The sequence below is a fragment of the Paroedura picta genome, chromosome 13, assembly GCF_049243985.1.
Source record: "Paroedura picta isolate Pp20150507F chromosome 13, Ppicta_v3.0, whole genome shotgun sequence".
NCBI lineage: Eukaryota > Metazoa > Chordata > Lepidosauria > Squamata > Gekkonidae > Paroedura > Paroedura picta.
In genome coordinates this window covers 34,624,920-34,645,232 of record NC_135381.1, presented here as the reverse complement: position 1 = coordinate 34,645,232, position 20,313 = coordinate 34,624,920, and the positions used below count along the sequence as shown (strand labels likewise).

At 48.7% G+C, this 20,313-nt stretch overlaps 2 protein-coding genes across 4 annotated transcripts in view; both read left to right on the top strand.

The window, feature by feature from the left end:
- The window catches only part of XPNPEP2 (X-prolyl aminopeptidase 2), a 43,841-nt gene extending 42,483 nt beyond the window's left edge, over positions 1-1,358 (top strand). Inside the window, exon 21 of the mRNA XM_077307678.1 lies at positions 8-1,358. Coding sequence (XP_077163793.1) covers positions 8-202 — 195 coding nt within the window. The 3' untranslated portion in view covers positions 203-1,358. The remainder of the gene's footprint in view (positions 1-7) is intronic.
- Positions 1,359-10,201: 8,843 nt separating this feature from the next.
- SASH3 (SAM and SH3 domain containing 3) lies at positions 10,202-20,281 on the top strand. 3 transcript variants are annotated; one of them, XM_077308596.1, is made up of 8 exons: positions 10,202-10,360; positions 13,204-13,299; positions 13,774-13,926; positions 14,317-14,434; positions 16,219-16,400; positions 17,270-17,476; positions 18,964-19,114; positions 19,416-20,281. In XM_077308596.1, the coding sequence occupies exons 1-8, from the start codon at positions 10,304-10,306 to the stop codon at positions 19,580-19,582; spliced, it is 1,131 nt and encodes a 376-aa protein (XP_077164711.1). In that variant the 5' UTR covers positions 10,202-10,303; the 3' UTR covers positions 19,583-20,281. The 3 variants fall into 3 exon arrangements, with proteins under 3 accessions (XP_077164711.1, XP_077164713.1, XP_077164712.1); XM_077308598.1 differs by having other exon boundaries at positions 16,240-16,400; positions 19,416-20,280; XM_077308597.1 differs by having other exon boundaries at positions 16,237-16,400; positions 19,416-20,280.
- Positions 20,282-20,313: the final 32 nt, after the last annotated feature.

Here is a 20,313-nt window from a genome sequence, read left to right as displayed (position 1 = left end):
TCTCCAGATCCAATACCTCAACAGCTACTATGAGACCATCCGCAAGCTCGTGGGGCCTGAACTGAAGAGACGCCAACTGCATGAGGAGTACAGTTGGCTGCAGGAGTATACCAAGCCCTTTTCCGACGCTACTCTCATGGCGGCCTCCCTGGGCACCCTGGCCATGAGCACCCTGGCTTCTACTCTTCTGACTGGCATGTAGGCCTGAGGGGCACCCGAGACTGTCTCATTGTCCCTCCTCTTAGGCCCCACCTGTTATTGCTTATTCACTTCAGAGCTGGCTTGATTTTGGCTTCTAAACGTCTTTGCCTACCTCACTGCTTTTTCTTTTCTCTGGGACCAAAATGGACTGCATCTCTCAGGAAGGCCGAAGAATGTATCAAGATTTCTGAACAATTTCTAGCTTCCGCACATGCAAAATGTACCTGGACGGCCTCCGAATGTTGGCGACATATTCAGGCCCCTTCACAAGGCATCGCCTACATCCAGAGGCTGCCCAGTAGCCGGCTCGCGATTTCACCATTTTTAACTTGCGATGCGCTAAATCCAGAAAAGTGGATTTACCACCCTAAATCACGCGACCCACTGGTGAGCAACCAGCAAGAAGGGGAAAGGCGCGATAGTCTGGACAGCTTTGTCCTATGCTCGCTCCTGCCCTCCCCCCTCCATTTCCTGCCCAGTGAGGGAGGCAGATTTCCACCCCTGTCAGTTCGACCTCCATTAAGTCTCTCTCTAGTGGTGTTTTAGTAACTGCCTCCTTCCCTTCCTCCTCTTGTGTTTCAGACCCCGATCCCTTCTGCTCCTCTCTTTCCCCAAACCCCGCTGGTCCACCTGCCTCCTGCTTAGCCTAGGACTCCTGCCTTCCCTCTCCCTCCCTGGGCACTTCTTAAGCAGGGGCACTCCCTGCCACGCTGCCCTGCACATTACTGCCCTGCACATTACTGCCCTGCACATTATTAAGTGCTGCATCACCCAAGCTGCTGCCTAGAGAGAGACTTAATGGAGGTTGAACTGACACCAGGGTGTGAATCTGCCTCTCTTGCTTTGCGCTCCTCTGGCTGGCTGTTTTTGGGGAGGGGCTTGATCTCCTGGAATTACTGCTGATCTCCAGACTATAAGGATCAGCTCCCCAGACAGAAATTGCTGCTTTGGAGAGTGGACTCTGAAGCATTGTACACTTTTGAAGCCCCACTTCCAAACTTCACTCTCACTGGGCTCAGCTAGCACAGCCTTTTGCTTGGCTGGTGATGTCTGCCCTTCTGAAGCCTGAAGCCTACTGCTGGCAACTGCAGTTCCTGTTGCTGTCTGCAAGGCCAAATTGTTGTCCAATAAAACTGGAAAACCTAGTTCCCCTCAAAGTCTCACTGTCTATTTGCCTGTAAACCCTTTGTATGTGAACTCCCAAGCTATCTCCACTTGAAATTGTGGGCAACTTAAGCCTTTTATTTCATAGGACCTTCATGGCAAATACTGATTTTTATTCATCAGGCCAGGCTTGAGCAAAGTCCTTTCAGTCTCTATGTCTTTCCAGTCAGTTGCTTGTTCACCATTTACAGTTACAGGCTCTAAATACTCCTTATTTAGATCTTCCTGCACTTTCCAGACGTGCAGGACCCTTGCTGTTCTATCTGTCTGTTGCTGGTAAGGGCTGGTCAGAACCCACAGCCCAGGCAGGACACACCTGAGCACTCCACCCCAACCTCAGCCTCATCTGCACAACAACCCTGTGTGATAGGCCTCAAAGATTCAAAGAGTGGAGAAGAGACAGATATGGCTTGTCTCCAGCAGAGAGGCCAACCACAGCAGTATAGTAAGTGGGAAGGGGCTTTTCTGTGGCCTCCCTGTCAGCCAGCGGTTAGGCAGAAGGGGAAAGCTTTCTTCCTTCAAAAGGGATGCATACCCACAGACTCCCCTGTGTTGCTCTCAGAAGGAAACGCGTTCCTCCCCTCAGTCAGGGGCAAGACTCATAGAATAATAAAGTTGGAAGGGACCTTATGGGACCTCATGGTCATGGGACCTCATGGGTCATCTAGTCCAACCCTCTAGTCCAATACAGGGCACTATGCAGGCTGTCAGAGGCTTCCTTCACAGCAGGCCTGAAGGGAAGGGGGGTGGAATCCTGAGCAAGAGTAGCAATTGGCCCTGATGGGTGGGAGAATCTACCAATAGGCAGCTTTGGAACTTTCAGCATGTTGTCAGGGTATACAGTCATGTTTTTATGTATATAGATGCTGAGGAGGGAAACTAGGACCTTCTGCATACATTGCAGATTCTCTACTCAATAGCCATGGCCCCTCCCCATAAATACGAAGCTGCCTTCACTCAAGACCATTGCTCCATCAAGGCCTGTCTTGTTGGCTGTGACTGGCAGCAGCTCTGCGGGGTCTCAGGAAGAGATCTTCCACATCACCTGTCACCTGTCCTTTTTATTGGAGAGGCCAGGGAGTAGCTGTGGAACCTCTTGCATACAAACAGATGCTTTACCAGTGAGCCACGGCCCCAACCCATAAATACTCATGTGAACAAATCAGGCTGCGGGTCCATCAAGGTCAGTCTTGTCTACTTTGACTGACAGCAGCTCTCCACGGTCTCAGGCAGAGATCTACATCATCTGGTCCTTTTAGCTGGAGGGCAGAGGATTGAACCAGGGGGCTCTGGGTGCCGAGCAGATGGTCTGCTTCTGAACCACAGCCACATACCTGAATGCAACATGAAACAGCTCTATAGAAATATGGATACCCCCCCCCCAAAAAAAAAAAACATTGTTCATCATGAGACGTTGTGGTATCCCCCTACAGCAACCATCTTGCTTTTGGGCAAAGTTTGAAATCCGTCCTGTGATTCAGTGGTAGAACACACTTCTCTCAGGAAGAAGCTGTTGTTTGAGAATCCTCTCAAGGCTTTGGGAATAGCAGGCAGGAATTTTGTTGTTTGATGACACCAGTCTTCAGTTCTGCCTTATCTCTGAGGTAGCTTTTGCAAGCAAAATGGCTTCTAGTTAATGTGCCACAGCCTGGGCCTGCAATTCACACAATGCAACCCAGCATGTACTTCTCATACATACGCCAGGTTTAGATTGTCATAGATATTTAAATAATGTCCAGCAGACAAGGATTATGGATTATTGTTGAAGACCTCATTGAGTTTCTGTCAGTCTGAGGAGAAGTGTGGGGCCGGGTGGTCTGTTGGCCTGACGCAAGGTTGATTGCTTGCAAGTTCCATGCTTGGCTTTCCTCTTGGGCTTTTTGTCCCTAGAAAGTAGGGCTTTAGTGCTTGGACAAAGGAATTTCCATAATCAAAGTTGAGGGGGAGGCTGCCATTAGCTCCAATGTGTGTGTGTGTGTGGGGGGGGGGAGCAGTTGTTTTTGCCATACCATGGGCCATTCTGCACAGATTCTTTGTAGCAGGTGTGTGGCAAATTGTAATCGCTACTAAAATGCAGTTATGCACAACGTCGTAGACAATCTGCCACACTCCTGAAACCGATCCGCAAAAAGCGCTTTGTTGTAGTGCTTCCAGGGAAATCGCCAAAAGTGGATTCACCCTCTGGAAAGCGCTACACTCTTGCAACCAATCTGCAACACTATCACGAAAGTTCTGTGCATTACCATTGTTGCTGTTTCTGCAAAGTCCCTCCCCCTGGCTCTCTCCTCTGATCTTCCGGTGAAGCGATCGCCATTTTTTTTTCTCGGAGTGAGCAGAGAGCAATGAACCGGCGAGCTTTCATTCACCCAGTGAGGCTTCCCCGGCTGCAGTCCCTCTGTTTTAAGTCACCAAGCACCACACAGCCCCGTTTGCTAGTTTATTTTCCCTTTATTTTTCCCTTTATTTTCGGCCGAAAATCACGCCCGTGCACGGGGGGAGGGGGGGTGGATTTTTTTTTCACTTGGGGGAGCGTGGCAACGATGAAATGGCAGCTCACATGCCAATGGGTCTCTCCGTTGCAACGAATCAACGCAGATTCGTTGCAACGTGTGTTTGTTTTGTTTTTTTAACCTGTCTTAAAGGGAAAGGGGCTTTTCGGGAGCATGATAATGGCCACCCATTGGCTGCTCATTTGATTGACGGCCAGGGGCAGGACAAAGCTCGGCAAATATCGCTTCCTGGATAGCGATTTTTGCCGAGACCGGAAACCTGTGGGAAACGATAGAAACGCAACTGGATTCCACTACAAAGGCAGGTATGCATAACGACGAATTCCACTATTTAAAATGGCGTTTTTTCATTCCGAAACCAATTTGCAACATTGATCCTGGTGCGGAATGAGCCCATGACTTAAGAGCTGCCCAAGAAAAACTCTCCTTTCTCCATTTGTGGGGCTCCAGACCCCTCCTGAGATTTAAGCCTAATTTAGGAAGAGTGTCCTTTGTAGTTAGGCCTGTATCCAGATACCAGCTGAAGGCAAAAATGATCACGTTACCTGATAATTAACACAATCCATATTCTGAAATTAAGATGTTTAGTTTTCATAGAGCTGAAATTATTGTGGTTTGCGTGTGTGTTTTTTTCTTGTGCAGTAGAAGGGGCATGATATGCATACAAGTCATTAGCTTTGGTACTCTCTACTAGCTAAACATATTAATTTTGGAATATTGATGTGATTAATTTGACTACATGTGATCATTTCCATAAGTATCAAGAATATTTGAATTTTCTTCTTCTTAATAGGACCCATTAGGTCCTATGGGATGGTATTTCTACTGGCAGTATGAATTGTTTTTACCCAGTTCATTCCTTAAAGCTCTATAGTTTCTTCTTTTCAGTTAATTAGCAAATCTTGCATGTGTTGGCTTGTGTTGTGTTATGTGTGTTTGGAACATATTATCTTCATCAAGTCTTTGTTCTAACCTAAAATAAAAACAACATTTTAGGCTTAATCCACATGTGCTGCTTAAAGCATTTTGGAGCTCCCTTCCCCATCATTGGTGTTCATTTGTGAAAAAGAGAAAGAAAAAGGTGATTTTTCTCTACCTTCAGCTTCCAGTGACCTTCCCTTCCTCTCCCCACAAAGGTATCTTGAGAGAGAAGTGGTGCTGAGAGTTCTGAGAGAACTGTGACTGGCCCAGTAAGCTTCATGTGAAAAGTTTCTGAATTGATTCACGTTCATGCAGAAAGGTTGATTTAGAACTGCCTTTTCATGTTGAGCAAAATTTGAGTCTAGTAGCACCTTAATGACCAACAACAGTTCCCAGGGAACTGGAAACTATGTTGTTAGACTTTAAGGTGCTACTAGACTCAAATGTAGTTCTGCTACTATAGACTAGGTCTTCCCAGTTGCAATGTATGGCTGTGAAAGTTGGACCATAAGGAAGGCCGAGTGTCAAAGAATTGAGGCTTTTGAACTCTGGTGCTGGAGAAGACTCTTGTGAGTCCCTTGGACTGCAAGGCAAACAAACCGGTCAGTCCTAGAGGAGATCAGCCTGGACTGCTCCTTAGAAGGCCAGATCCTGAAGATGAAACTCAAATACTTTGGCCACCTCATGAGAAGGAAGGACTCCCTGGAGAAGAGCCTGATGCTGGGAGCGATTGAGGGCAAAAGAAGAAGGGGATGACAGAGAATGAGGTGGATGGATGGAGTCACTGAAGCAGTAGGTGCAAACTTAAATGGACTTCGAGGAATAGTAGAGGACAGGAAGGCCTGGAGGATCATTGTCCATGGGGTCATGATGGGTCAGACACGACTTCACACCTAACAACAACACTGTAGACTAACACACCTGTCATTGTGTATGTATGTAAAGTGCCATCAAGTTACAGCTGACATGGCAACTCCTCATGGGGTTTTCAAGGCAAGGCATGTTCAGAGGTGGTTTGTAATTGCCTGCCCTACACTGCTTTGAGGCCCTGCACTTCTTTGGTGGTCTCCCATCCAAGTACTAACCAGGATTGACCCTGCTTAGCTTCTGAGATTTGATATCAGGCCAGGCTTGGCTATCCACATCAGAGCCTAACACCCTACCCATCAGAAACTACCCCATTTCAATGTTGAAGCTATTGTCATGACCTTGGAACACATGCTGTGGGTACCTAGCAGCTATTTATTACATGTTTTTATCCTATGCTTCCTAGGGGCATGGGGCAATGCAATTGGCCTTCCTTTACCTCATTTTTACCCTCACAATAACCCTGCGAGATGGGTTAGCCTGAACAGAAGTGACTAGCTCTGTAAACAGCTGCATGACTGAGCTGGGATCATTTGAACCAGTTTCTCAAAATCTAGTTTGGCATTCTATGTCCCTGGGATTCCCAACCAGGTTTACGGGGAAACCTTGGGTTACGGGAAAGCTCCCCAGGGGTTGTGTGATTTTTCCCAGAAGTTTGGATGGTCACAAACATCACTGGATGTCACTGCAGCCAACTTCCCCAGTTGTTCTGCTACATATTGCATGTGGTCAGGAGGATGCTTGGGCCGTTACTGGATTGTGTAATTGGGACTTGTGCTGACACAACAGATTTTTTTAAATCCAGTCTTTTTTCTTGTTAGTTACCAAATTCCACACTTTGTAGAAATGTTCTTCAGTCTTTGCTTTGGGAATTTGCTAGAAATTGGATTGAATGTGTCCAAAGGGTGCTTGTTAATGGCTCAGCATCCTCTTGGAGAAGAGGGACAAGTGGAGTTCCCCAGGGATCTGTCCTGGGGCCTGTGTTGTTCAACATATTTATAAATGCCTGGAGAGGAGACGACTGAGACGGGATCTGATAACCATCTTCAAGTATTTAAAAGGATGCCATATGGAGGATGGAGCAGAATTGTTCTCTCTTGCCCCAGAGGGACAGACCAGAACCAATGGGATGAAATTAATTCAAAATTAATTCTGTCTAAACATCAGGAAGATCCTGACAGTTAAGAGTGGTTTCTCAGTGGAACAGGCTTCCTGGGGAGGTGGTGGGTTCTCCATCTTTGGAAATTTTAAAACAGAGGCTAGATAGCCATTTGACGGAGAAGCTCCCCCCCCCCCCATGAAGGCTCAAGGGAGTGGCGGGTTACCGTGGATGAGCTACAGGGTTGTGTCCTGCATAGTGCAGGGGGTTGGACTAGATGACCTTCCAACTCTGTTATTCTATGATTCTGTGTTGAGTTTGTGGCCCATTATAACCATGCAGCTTTGGAAGTAGACAAACAAAATCAGAAAATGAGGTTTAAACAAGCACAAACAATAATTAATCTCTCCAAATCAGATCTAGGTCATTGTTAAATCAAAACCAGCAGCTATTAACTAAATTAATAGGAGGTCCAAATCAGTTAATGAATGGTTCAAGCCTTGTTGACAACTAGTTCATAATCAAGCTTTCATTGTCATTAGTTATGTTGTGAAGAAATGTTCTCCACCCAGGAATTCACCCCAATATTTCAGTTATTGTGACAGTTCTCTGTCCATGTAACCAGGAACAAAGACCCAGAACAGTAGCTGGTAGAAAGCAGGGGCTTGAAAAGGGAGCCATCAAGGTCCAAGCACAGAACGCTGAAGCTTTTGGGTATGCTAAAGAGGAGGGGAAAGCCAAGAGGCAAAATTCTGCTGAGAGTAGGGCTTCTGGAGCGCAGTCACTTTAAGATAAGCCTTGCAACTGGGAACCAGGAAGACTTTGAACTGATGCCCTGGCCAATCAGGGAAGAATGCTTTGCTACAGCATTGGAGGCAAGAGGCAGCAAGTTAATTCACAAAAAGCAGAGAGCTGCACGTTTACTCATAGTTTTTCAAATATCGAGGCTTATATCCACTCCAAGATTTCGCGGGGGAAAGGTAGGGTCACCACAAATCAATCATGCATGTTGCAAAGGGAAAATTTAAAGTGCCCAAAATCAAAATGGAAATCAAATTCAGTGTGGACGGGAGGGATTCATTCAAACTGTGACTGGGTAAAAAGAACCATGCAGACTACACCCAAATCAGGACAATAGCTTACCCCCCCCCCCCAGCCTGCTGCTAGATCACACCCAAAAAAGGACATTGTCTTCTCAGAGTCAAAGAGTAGAAAGTAAATTTCTATTGGGACAGGAAGATCCATATGACCCCCAAAGGGAACAGTCTCCCCAAGGAAGATCATAAATACTCATGATGCAAGGCAGAACTCCCTCTTATGCTTTTATTATTGCATGGGTGCGTGCTATGCAGGACTAAGCTGTTACCTAGGGACTCCACCTTGTCCTTGTAGCAGGGGTGCAGAGAGAAGTCCACCAGGAGATCTAAGGTAATACTGAATTTTAAATGACTGCCACTTCAAACCTATCCTGTCCTATTTACACATCCAAAGGATAACCTAGCATATGGTTGTTTAAGGATGCCATGTGTTTCATATTTCCTTTGGTCCCTCGTTCAGCCTGAAATGACTGCAAATTTGTTTTTTCACAGTTGTATAAAAGAAATTATGTCAGCCATTGGTTTCAGTCCCAATAAATCATTGTATTAAAGTAGCAAGCTAAGTGGATAGCATTTGGTGAAACTATCCACAAATTCTGAGGATTATTTTTCACTATTTATGAGACCTACAACACAATCTGAAAAACACTTTCCTGAAGATGGCTGCGTTGGATCCAGGCAGGCTTCCAAGTAGACCTACTGAGGGTTTTCCCTTAATTACAAACCCAGTGCAATCCTAAAAATAGTTAGAAGGGTATAACTCCGTTTATAATTGCATTGTTATTAGTGGGTAATTTTACCAAACACAGTCCACTCTCTCTATTCACTTAGTGTTACTGGTTAAGCAATAGGCTGATAAGAGTATAGTCTAAAACCATAGGAAGAAAGGACAAGATATACTTACCTTAAGAGTTGACTCGTAGGCAAAAATTCCATAAATTAAGAGTCTTCCGGGGAACAATTCTAAGTCAGCATCCCATTTCAAGGATAGCTGCTTAGGCTACTAGCTGTTCGTTGCCTGTAGACTTTTGGTACATACAGAAGTTACAGCTTTTGGCTGCCTCCAGGGATCTTGTAGAAGAGCAGATGGCTTCCCAGGAAACTGACCCCTCTTCTCTTACAACACACCCATGTACTGCAGTGATTTTTCCAGAGGGGTCCAGTTAGCTTCCAGGATGGGAGATCAAGGCCCTGGCTGAACTCCCACAGTTCTTCAGGGCCTGCAAAAGGGAGCTCCTCCACCAGGCATTTGCCTGAGACCGACCACAGGTCCCCCCTCTGACATCCCCTCCATGGCGTGAAGCAGCCTGACCTCTCTAGGGGGTTTAGCTACATTTCTGTTCTTGTTATGTTGTTGTTGTTGGGATCACTGAAGTTGTGTTATTTAGAACCACTGTTGGATTGCTATTCTTGTATATTGACTATGTTGTATGTTGACTCGTTCCATGTATCCCCCTATGATGTTGTATGTAAACCGCCCTGAGCCATGTGGAAGGGCGGTATAGAAAGCAAATAAATAAATAATAAGTTTGGGAGGAATGGTGGCTTGCAAAAAGATAAAAGATAAAATACAACAATTTCCATTAGAAAAATCTACCGACAAGGATTCTTGTCCCTTATGTGGAACATCCATAAGGGGCTAGCAGATAAGCAGTCCCCAGTTATTAAACAACACAAAGTTCAATTTGTTACAATGCTACCAATAATGGTGATTTTTGATCCTGAGCTTTTAATAATTGGGGGGGGGGGCGGGACAGACTAAAATACTACTTAAATTACCTTAGAAACCGATTGATGAATGAGGCTGCCTAACAAGAGCCCTCTGATTCTTGCCCTCCAACTCACACCTAAGGACTCATACCTCTGGCCCGTGACAAAATTCATTATCGGCAAGGAGAAGAGGAAACTTATTCCATTACACTTCTTGGAAACCATGCTCCAGAAATCAAAATGCTGACCTTTTATTTGGAATTTTTAAAACACAAGTTTCACAAATTCCTGAATTGACATTTTAAATAAATCAGTCTCCAAATCTGTGTCTTCATTGCTATACTTAATACGTGGCAGACAAGACTGGTCTCTCCTCCATGTGCCCCAACAAGCGCTGTGACCCTTCCCCCACCCACCCACCTGTCCCCACCAAGGCAGGTGCCCCACCCCTTGACTTTGCTGGAGGCTCCTGTTCATCTGGTCCCCTTGCAGGCTGTTAGAAGTCATCGGCCACGCAAACTTGCCACTTCCTTCCTGTACAAGTGCAGAGCTAGGCCCCTCTGCTGCTGCATGAGGCTCACTTGCTGGAAAAGCCGACCACGTGATGCAGCCGTTTCCTGTGCGTTTCCTGGCCTCTGAGGTTTGACGTGTGACAGGGCAGCAGTGCTGCTCACCTTCAGTCTCTGGTGCTGCCTCGCCTCGCTTGCCCACGGATTCACTCTGGAGGCTCAGTCATGTTGCGCCGAAAGCCATCCAACGCCAGCGAGAAGGACCCGACCCAAAAGAAGAAGGTGAGTGTGGGAGGCACAGGGAACGTCTCAGCCACCCCTTAAGAGCATTAAGTCTCTACAAACCTGGCCGTGGAAGCAGAGCATTGCTAGCCAGAGCACAGGCAGTCAGGGTGAGCCAAGAGCACAAGTAAACCGAATGGTCTTTCTTGGGGCCATCATATTCTTTGCCAGCTTAGCAATATGCAAGCAGAGGGGGTCAATTTGGAGCCAGCTCGGTGTAGTGATTAGGAGTGCGGACTTCTAATCTGGCATGCCAGGTTTGATCCTGCGCTCCCCCACATGCAGCCAGCTGGGTGACCTTGGGCTCCCCACGGCACTGATAAAGCTGTTCTGACTGAGCAGTGATATCAGGGCTCTCTCAGCCTCACCCACCTCACAGGGTGTCTGTTGTGGGGAGAGGAAAGGGAAGGCGATTGGAAGCCGCTTTGAGCCTCCTTCGGGTAGAGAAAAGCAGCATATAAGAACCAACTCTTCTTCTTCTTCAGTAATATCAGGGCTCTCTCAGCCTCACCTCCCTCACAGGGTGTCTGTGGTGGGGAGAGGAAAGGGAAGGCGACTGTAAGCCGCTTTGAGACTCCAGGTAGAGAAAAGCGGCACATAAGAACCAACTCTTCTTCTTCAGTTGTGTAATTCTTGCAGAGGCATGCAGCTAGAGAGGGTAGTCAGACATGGTGATCCAGTGGACATGTATTAAGCAGCTGATCTTGCGTTGCCGGCTTGATTTTGATCCGTGTGCTGCAAGAATAGCTCCCATTTTGCCAGGGAATAAGAGGTTTCCTTCATAGCTGGCCCTGTTTGTTCAATTATATGGCAGGCTAGTAATTCAACATGGAAATCACCCATTCCTGCTGCAGCTTCACACTATGGGAAATGGCACCTACTAAGACCTTGGTGGGGGGGAGGGAATGAGGCCAGCTCTCCCTGTATCTCAGGCCCATAGCACTGGAAGTAGGGAGTGAAGGTGGAGAGCTCAATGGCCAGAGAAGTTAACAGCTCAGCTCTAAAACCAGAGAAGTTAACAGTCCGGTTTGTCTAATTTCTCCAGGGATGGGTTTTCTTCCCTTGGAGAGTTGCTGTTCCACCCTCCTCTTTCAAATGTACTCCTTGCCTCTGAGGACCACAAAAATACCCTGTGTAGTTCCCAAAGAACAGCACCCTTTCGAGAGTCAACCGGCTTACGGAGGACTGAGCTTTGCTAGGCGACAGTTCACTTCGGCAGCTACATCCACGGAGCATTGTCTGACTGCCTCTGATTAAACAGGCGGCTGCCTGGCAGATTTCACGCTGCATTAAGCCCCTTAAGCCGAATCCAGGCAAACAGCATTTCAGAGAACGGTGGCCATTACGCACTGCGGACACATTCCTTTTGATTGGCCCATGGCAGACTCTTGGCCAAATCGGCCTTGTGGGTTTCTGTAGTGGCCAGGGCCGTACCCTGGCACAGCCAAAACCAGCTTGCAGAAGTTCAGCTAGAGCAACAGATGAGTGTGCTGGTCTGTAGTTCCCATTCTTCCAAGGAAAAGGGCATGCACAGTTCAAGTCGGGTCAGAGCAAAGGCATGTTGAGAACAGAGAGCCGTCTGGTCTTACCATTGCAAATCTATTTTTTTCTGGGGGGGGGGAGGAGATTTGCTTCAACTCCCCTCTGCTCTTTGCTGAACGCAATGAGGTGTGCATTCTTGTTCTCTGACATTTGCATTTTTAGGCCCTGAATGCACATCAGCTCGATGGTATCTGCAGTTTCTCTGTTGCGAAGTGAGGTTTTTTTTTTAAAGCCCAGAAACTTCCCCCATGTTTGTCACTCTCCCAGGTGCCTGAGTGTCAAGGGGTGCCAGAGCTAAGCCACTTCCTCTGCTCGCTACTGATTGTCACCTCTGAGCAACTTTCAAAAAGGAGCAGAGGACAAAAACGTGGGGGCCCAGGGCTGTGGGGGAAAAACACCAGGCTGGCTTAGACTGGGGGCCCTACCTGCAGCCTGGTAGCATCTTTCTCTGACAGCAGGCTGCACCAAGAGCTCCAAAGCAAGTGGGAAACATACCCAGTAGTAGCTTGTTCTAGCAGAGAAAGAAATGGTTTGGGGGGCGGGCCAAAGATGGTTTTTGATACCAGCGTAGCCGTCTTTCTTGGGACCAGATCTTGCAGTGGAAATATCTGGGGCAGTCTGCGCGCCCCCTCTCCCCAAGAAAAAATTAAAATCCTTTATACTGGAAGGAAATACTCTCCTCCCTTTCGGCTGTCTCCAAATGTACCCAGAATGTTGGTCTCACAGACAGAAGGATCAGGGTGGTGTTTGCAGCTTCCCTGCACTTCCTTAGAAAGGCCATCTTTCCAGTTAGTGGAGGAGTCATGTGTCACAATCTGAAGAAATGAGCTCTGAGTCATGACAGCAAAAAAAAGGCAGTTGCTCTTGGGATCCCGTTGCAGCTTGGCCTGGATTTTGTCTATTCTAGCTTAGTTTTCAACCGGCTCCTCATGGACGAAGGAGGCACAACGGCTGGAAGTGTTCCCTGCTTTGATTGTGCTAGGGGGGCCGTGTCCCACCCATGGCCTCTCCACTTAAAGGACCTCTCTATGCCTGACACCTTAGGGGTAGTCAAACTGCAGCTCTCCAGATGTCCATGGACTACAATTCCCATGAGCCCCTGCCAGCGAATGCTGGCAGGGGCTCATGGGAATTGTAGTCCATGGACATCTGGAAGGCTGCAGTTTGACTACACCTGCCAAGTAAGACTGACAACTGCAGCACGCTGTTCAGTCTGTTCATCTTTGCAGCGACCTCTGCTTTCATCGGGGTGGTCTGGTTCTTTTTCTTTTTGCCCATCGATCTCTTGCTTCTTCCTCCAGCTGTCTCTGCAGCGGTCCAGCAGTTTCAAGGACTTTGCCAAGAACAAGCCCAGCTCGCCCATTTTGAATGAGAAGGCGTTCAGCCTGGAGGAGGAGGTGAGTCTCCCTGCTGGGCGTAGACTTGGTGGACTCAACAACCCACCTTGAGCTTGATAGCTGCTCCCCAGCATCAGCCGCCTGCCCACAGGGCTAGCTTCTTGCTTTCCCTGCATGGGGCCTTTGCCACCCCTCCCTCTGCACCTAGGTGCCGTTCGTTTCCATAGCCTTCAGACCAAGCAATGGCTGTTGGTTACAGTCTTCCTTCTTTGCGGGCCAGGACCCTGAACCCAAACAGTGTCTCTCAGTGCTATTCTCTGGCTCACAAAGGGTCCAAGGCCTGACCTTTAGGAAAGCCCACAGCTGGTCAAGAGGGCAGCTGTCCTCATTTGATGACCATGAAAAAGTCCAAGCTCAGAAGATACTGCGACCCAGCATCGAGGGTTAGTCTCCCTCCAACCTTTCCATGAAGCAGGGATTCCCCCCTCTGCTTTAAGACCAGCTTCTCCTAAACCAATTTGCCTCTCTGTTCAGGCCCCAGAAGGCAGCCCTACAAATGCTCCGGCCAGTCCTGATGACTCTGGACGAAGCAGCAGCCTGAAGCTGGGCAGGAGGTGGAAAGCGGCCATCTCTCGCACCATGAACCGGAAGACTGGCAAGGCCACAGCTAGAGCCTTGGCTGGGCAGGTAAGCGGTGAGGCTGGGCTGGGGGAAATCCGCTGATCAGTCAGGGCCTCTGTCATAAAGCACCAGGGTTTCCAAAGGCAGCTGGGGAAGGGCTGCCAGTCCCTAAATCTGGAGATCCGGGGGCAGAGGGACTTCAGCAGGGTATGCCATAGAGCAGAGGTGGCCAAACTGTGGCTCTCCAGATGTCCACGGACTACAATTACCATGAGCCCTTGCTGTGGATATCTGGAGAGCCAGAGTTTGGCCACTATCCAAAGTGCAAGAGGCCACTATCCAAAACAGCCATGTTTTCCCATGGGAACTGATTTCTGCAGCTGTAGATTGTAAACCCGGGAGATCTCCAGTGAGAGCAAAGGAACATGAATAGTACTAAATCTCACCGTATTCCAGGGAGAGGATGACGAGGAGACAGCTGCAACTCTCCTGAACAGTCCTATGGAGAAAGAAGCCCTCATCTTTCCGGAACCAACAGACCTTCACTCACCTGGCAGTCCTACGAGTCTAAGCGGTGAGTGGGGTGGGCCCAAAGCTTGGGTTAAGGATGGTGAGAAATGCCACAGACGTCCCCTATCCCAGCACAGGGGGAGTCAAATTGCGGCCCTCCAGATGTCCGTGGACTACAATTCCCATGAGCCCCTGCCAGCACAGAGAATTGGCTTCCAGGGGTACACAACTGCAGACTGTATGCTTGTTTGTGTGCCAGGGGGATTCACATAATTTTGAAAAAATCCCAGCACATGGAACAGCAAGCATGACAAAGAAAAAAATTCAGACCCACAGGACTTTGCTAGCTTTCTGTGAACGAGGCATTTTTTGCCTGGAGGAGCACTCTTGTCACGTGAGCTGCTTGTTGTTGTTGTTATGTGCGAAGTCGTGTCCGACCCATCGCGACCCCATGGACAATGATCCTCCAGGCCTTCCTGTCCTCTACCTTCCTGTCCTCTACCTTCCTGTCCTCTACCATTCCCCGGAGTCCAAAGTAGCCGAGGATCAGAGTTTTATCTGATCACTGTGAGAATCAGGCCTGTGCTCAGTTAGAGGGCTGTTCTGGAGGAGAGAATGCGGAGCAGAAAAACAAATACGTGAGTTCAGTTGAATTTGGGCTTACCCCATTTTACCCCACCCAGACTTTGCTTGAGCCAAACATCATTTAGCTTCAGCTACCTCCGCCCCCGCCAGGAGACTCAAATGCACATTCTGAAGTATCAGGCGTTTCCAGGCTCTGCTTTTGACTGTCTAAGACAGGGGTAGTCAAACTGCGGCCCTCCAGATGTCCATGGACTACAATTCCCAGGAGCCCCTGCCAGCGAATGCTGGCAGGGGCTTCTGGGAATTGTAGTCCATGGACATCTGGAGGGGCGCAGTTTGACTACCCCTGGTCTAAGAGCAAGCATGAGCAAGCCTTGCCCATCCGCTGCTCCTGGGACCTGCCTCTGGGTGGGTTGGCTCTGCCTTGCTAGACAAATCATTTTCTTCCCTGCCTCGTTCCCGCCCCCTCGCCCCAGAAGACTGCCCTGCAGCCCCCTCTGTTTCCAGAACGTGCAGGGTCGGTGGGTGCTGCTCTCCTGCTCTGTTGAATGACGAAAAGGCAAGGCAAGCTACCCCTCTGCTAGCTATTTCCCATCTGTTCTTTTGACTGTTACGCTGAAGACCTGTAACACTTATTTGTGGGAGGGGGCCCTCAAAGAGCTGGAGGGCAAGGCCATGAACATATAGGTGAATTTTGCGTGCTTTGTCAGAGAGCCTTTTCTGATTTGGTCAGATTGAATGGAGTGGCTGGAGGGGATTTCCCATCTCCCCTTCTTTTGCTGTTATACGACTAGGTTACATGCAGGTTCTTGCTCTGGAAAGACTCGCTTACGCAGCACCCTCTGATCCAAACTGTGCATGGGGCGTGGACACAATTTGCCTCTAATGTCATGAGTCCGTGGACTGGTGGGTGACGGTAGATGCAACTAGTTCAATGTGGGACCACGTGCAGCCTGCGCTCGCCCCTCGCAAGCAGAGAACCCTGTAGGGCACACAGTGCTGGGAGAAACTCAGCCATTCTCCTTTTGAAAAAAGAGAACAATCCTTTTTCTTTTGTTGCCTTTAAGCGGGCAGACTTGGAAACATGAGGGGGTGGTATTTGGTGAGAGCTTGAGAGTGGGGCTCCTACCCCAGGCAAAAAGGAGAAGGAATGGAGATTGTTCCTATCTGTTCCATCTTCCCCTTCACAATCTACTGGAAGGCAGGAGACCAAACTGAAATCTCCCCAACCCTGCCCTGCTTTTCTTTCCCTGGTCTGAATAGCCCCCCCCCCTCCTCCAGTAGGCAGTGAATTGTTTGATCCCAAGCTGAAGAGAAACAGCAGTGATGGGAAGAAGACGGAAGAGGACAGCCCCACGCTGTACAGTGGACCCTTCTGCGGCAAAGCCAGAGTTCACACAGACTTTCTCCCCAGCCCCTATGACAAAGATTCGCTGAAACTTCAGGTGGGTGACTGTCCTATCCTACCTTGCGTTTCTGCTCCTGGCAGCCAGGAGTCCCTCTTTCAAAAAAACAAGGGTCTCCTTCAAAACAAAATATTCAGTAGTGTCCAGCGTTCCGAAAGCCAAGGATTTTTCCTGCTTTCTTGCCAGTGCCCAGAACTTGAAAGATGTGGATTCTCTTGCTGAAAGGCTGGGACAAAAGCAAGGAAGGAAACTCAAGCCCCCTCCCCTTCCCAATGCATTTTAGTTCTGCTTCACTCCCCCCCCCCCCAACATCACTGTCACCAGCAATAATCCTACCTGTGGCAGATTAACCACTGCTGGGGAAGGAAAAGGTAGCTTAGCTCAGCTCTTGTTCCCCCTCCCCTTTTAATAATGATACCTGCAAGACATCCTTACCATTATTGGGCCCAAGGGACTCTGCCATCCCTTGCAGTAACAATATACCTTTGCCAAGCTGTCCCTCAAGGATAATTGCTTAGCAGCCCTGCTGTTTCTAATTTCAAAACTGCCCCTGCGTGTTGTGGGTCGCCATTGCTTGCGCCTTCCAATGCCGCACTCCCCGCTGCCCTAGAGCAGGAGGGACTGGACTCAGTTTTGTGGCCTTAGTTCACAGGCTGCCGACTTCTGCTGTGGCTGCTGGAAAGGCCACCTTTTATTCCTGAGGCTTTTGAATATTTGCCTGCTCCAGGAAGGATCAAGCAAGCCCCTCCTCTCTGGCCTTTTAGCCCTGCCCTATCCGAAGGAGGAAATGGCTGCAGGCCACAACAGCACTGCCTCAAACATCAGGCAGGAGCAAATAATCCTCAGCGTATCAGTAGGACAGAGGGAAGGGGCTGTTCCTGAAAGGTGTCCTATTGCATTTGGCCCAGAAAGGGGATGTCATCCAAATCATCGCTAAGCCCCCTGTGGGCACATGGACAGGCCTCCTGAACAACAAGATGGGCTCCTTCAAGTTCATCTACGTGGATGTCATCCCCGATGACCCTGCACCAGTCCTACGGAGCTGTTCGCGAAGCAGAAGCAAGAGGCCCAAGCCCAAGACGCTGGAGGAACTGCTGGAGCGCATGAACCTGCAGGTGAGAGGACCTCCTCACAGATCTAAGTCTGGCACATATGCATTCAACACACATAAATCCACTGTAGCACGTGAGGGCCAATCAGTTGTACCTCAAAGCCGTAAGAGCAGAGGATTTCTACTGGATCAGGCCAGTGGTTCAGTTAGTCCAGCCTCCTGTATCACATGGGGGCCAATCAGTTGCGCCGTGGGGTCAAATAAACAGGGCATAGACTTTCCTTTCACGTGACTTCCTAACGCTGGGATTTGGAGATCTGCAGCCCTGGGAGTTCCATTTATTCACCCTGGAGAAGAGCCACTCAAATTCTGAGACCCCTTTTTAAAGCCCAACTACGCTTCTGGCCATGACCACATCCACTGGCACCAAATTCAGCAATTGTTGTGTAAGGAAACACTTATTTTCTCTACCCCAAAGCTTCATGGGCACCCCTGTATTCTAGTGTTGTGACAAAAACCAGCAGTCCATCTTATTTTACAGCATAGGCATAGCAACCTTGCTTTCCGTGTAACGTGCAGGAAGGAAACTTGAGCAGTGCCCCGTAGAGCACATGTGAGCACCACACAGAGCTGACATCTGGGAGGTTCGTTTTCAAGCATGGCAGAAAGGAGAAGTATAACTGCTTTGCAATTCATAAGTAGCACACTGCCCCCCTTTAAGCTCTGAGACTGGATTTTTTTCTCTCTTATAAGTGTCTGGCCCAGAAATTCTCAGTTTCTGTATTAACAGCACTTTCCTTTGGGGTCCTTGGAGGGTGCACAAATTCCTTGACTTCAACTCATCAGCTGTAAAGTTCTGAAAGACCAGAAGGACTGGCTTCTTCAGCCAGATCGCCACTGCCTCACTCTAACCTCCCACTAAGCCACAATGGGCCCAGGCACAGCCCCACAATTTGAAGTTAGCTTGCCTCTGCATTGAACTCTTTCTCTCCCCCACCCACCCCAAACTGCAGCAGGTTTTAATTGGGCTGCCACATGAAACCATCCTGCAACCATCTGCCTGCAGTTCCTTTGGAGTACTCGCCTTAAGATCATACTAAAAGAACAAACAGGAACATAGGAATTGCCATGCCTCCTCTCACATTCAGTGCCATTTCTAGCTCTAAATGCCACCCTCCCCAGTACATATACTACTCCATGTCCTAGCCCTATAATGATATTCTGACTCCCATTTCTTTTAACGAAGCAAAAGGCACCCCAGAATTTTTTTGGAGGGAGAGGGTGCAGAGTGGCAGGCACAAGGCAAAAAAACAAAAGGCATAGGGGAAACCCTGTGGATCAATGGCCTTTACACTCACATCGGCATTTAGAGAAAACAGGGAACTACACTCATGCAAAAACAACCCCAGTGTAGCATTTATGTCCCCCAAGGCAGGTTTTACATTGTCAAGATTCTCCCAGAACTCGACAAGGGTGAGGCAGGAACAGCAGCAACTAATGCCTTTATGAGGTCCAGTAATACCGGTGAGCTGACCTCATTCTCCTCCCCAGGAGCACGCCTCCACATTGCTACTGAACGGCTACCAGACCCTGGAGGACTTCAAGGAGTTGCAGGAGACTCACCTGAATGAGCTGAACATCACTGACCCCCAGCATCGTGCCAAGCTACTGACGGCAGCAGACCTGCTGCTTGATTACGACAGTAAGCACTGCTGGAACGCTTTCCCCCCTCTAATCTTAGGGCTTCCCCGGCTGCAGGGGCTAATCCCTTGGGAAGGAGGGATTTGTGGCAGGAAGTGTTGGCAAAAGCAGTGGGAATCCCAGTTTCCTTCACAGTTATCACAGCCATGGTTTCTTATGACAAGGCAAGGCTGACCAACTGTGGAGAGGAGGAGGAGGTGTTTAACAGCTACTCGGATTCCTTACTAGCATCTCCCATGCCTGCCAGCTGTAGTTCCAAGACCATTCATTCATTGTTTTCTGTAACTTCTCTCCCCTGACAGCAAGCAGTGAAGCTGAAGAAGAGGGAGGGGGCTCAGAGCTCCAGCTGGCACCTGAAGAGCCAAAGGGGGACATCCCCCGGGATTCTGGCTGTTTTGAAGGGACGGAGATGCTGGACTCCAAGTTAGAGGAAGGGCTGCAGTCTCTCTCGTTAGCTGGGTCATCTTGAGTGGAGTTCCTTCCCCTTGGACCTCCTTGCCTTGAAGTCAGAAGTCCCAGTTCCAGTGGAAGAACAAAGCACAACCTTCTTTGTCGGGCAAGCAAAGCTGCCCACCTGGCCAGCCAGTCCTATCGCCAGATCTTGTCCACGAGATAATGTTTGTGCATTTAAATAGACTGTGCTTCACACATTTTTTGCAAGCGATGGACACAAGCTACCCACCACCCAGAGAGTGAAAAGGGGACTATTGAATAAATGTATGACCGAACTGGGGTGGACTGCCCCTTCTGGAACTGGGGAAATCTCCACAGAAGAGCATGAGATGCCCAGGTGCCACGCTCAACACACTGCTTTCGGCTCAGCCAGGACTGTGCGGAAGCAGGGAAAGACTACTCTTGGGGCTGGTAACAGCAGCCAGCCACAAAGATAGGCCACACAGCGGCAGCCTGCCCCGACTGAGGAGAAGAGGATGGATATTTTGCTTCTTTTGTCTTTGAGTCTAACAGACTTGTTAATAAATACCTGGATACTACAAGTAGTAGGGTAAATACCAGGCGGGTGCGACTCTCACAGCACCCCCGGGACAAACCAGTGTCTGTATTAACAGCAATGTCACGGATTTCTACTGAAAGAGGTGTTTGACTGTGATCCAGTCTGTGGCACAGGACTCCCAATAAAGCATACCTTGCTGCCTAGCAAAAGTATTGCCTCCCATCTTAAGGATCAATTGACACCTTTTG

What these genes read in the sequence shown, in the direction of transcription:
- SASH3 (XM_077308596.1), top strand. Translation starts at nt 10,304, where the DNA reads ATGTTGCGCCGAAAGCCATCCAACGCCAGCGAGAAGGACCCGACCCAA. An exon ending in CAGTCCTACGAGTCTAAGCG is followed by an intron (nt 14,435 to 16,218) that starts GTGAGTGGGGTG and finishes TGGTCTGAATAG; the next exon opens with CCCCCCCCCCTCCTCCAGTA. An exon ending in TGGAGCGCATGAACCTGCAG is followed by an intron (nt 17,477 to 18,963) that starts GTGAGAGGACCT and finishes TCTCCTCCCCAG; the next exon opens with GAGCACGCCTCCACATTGCT.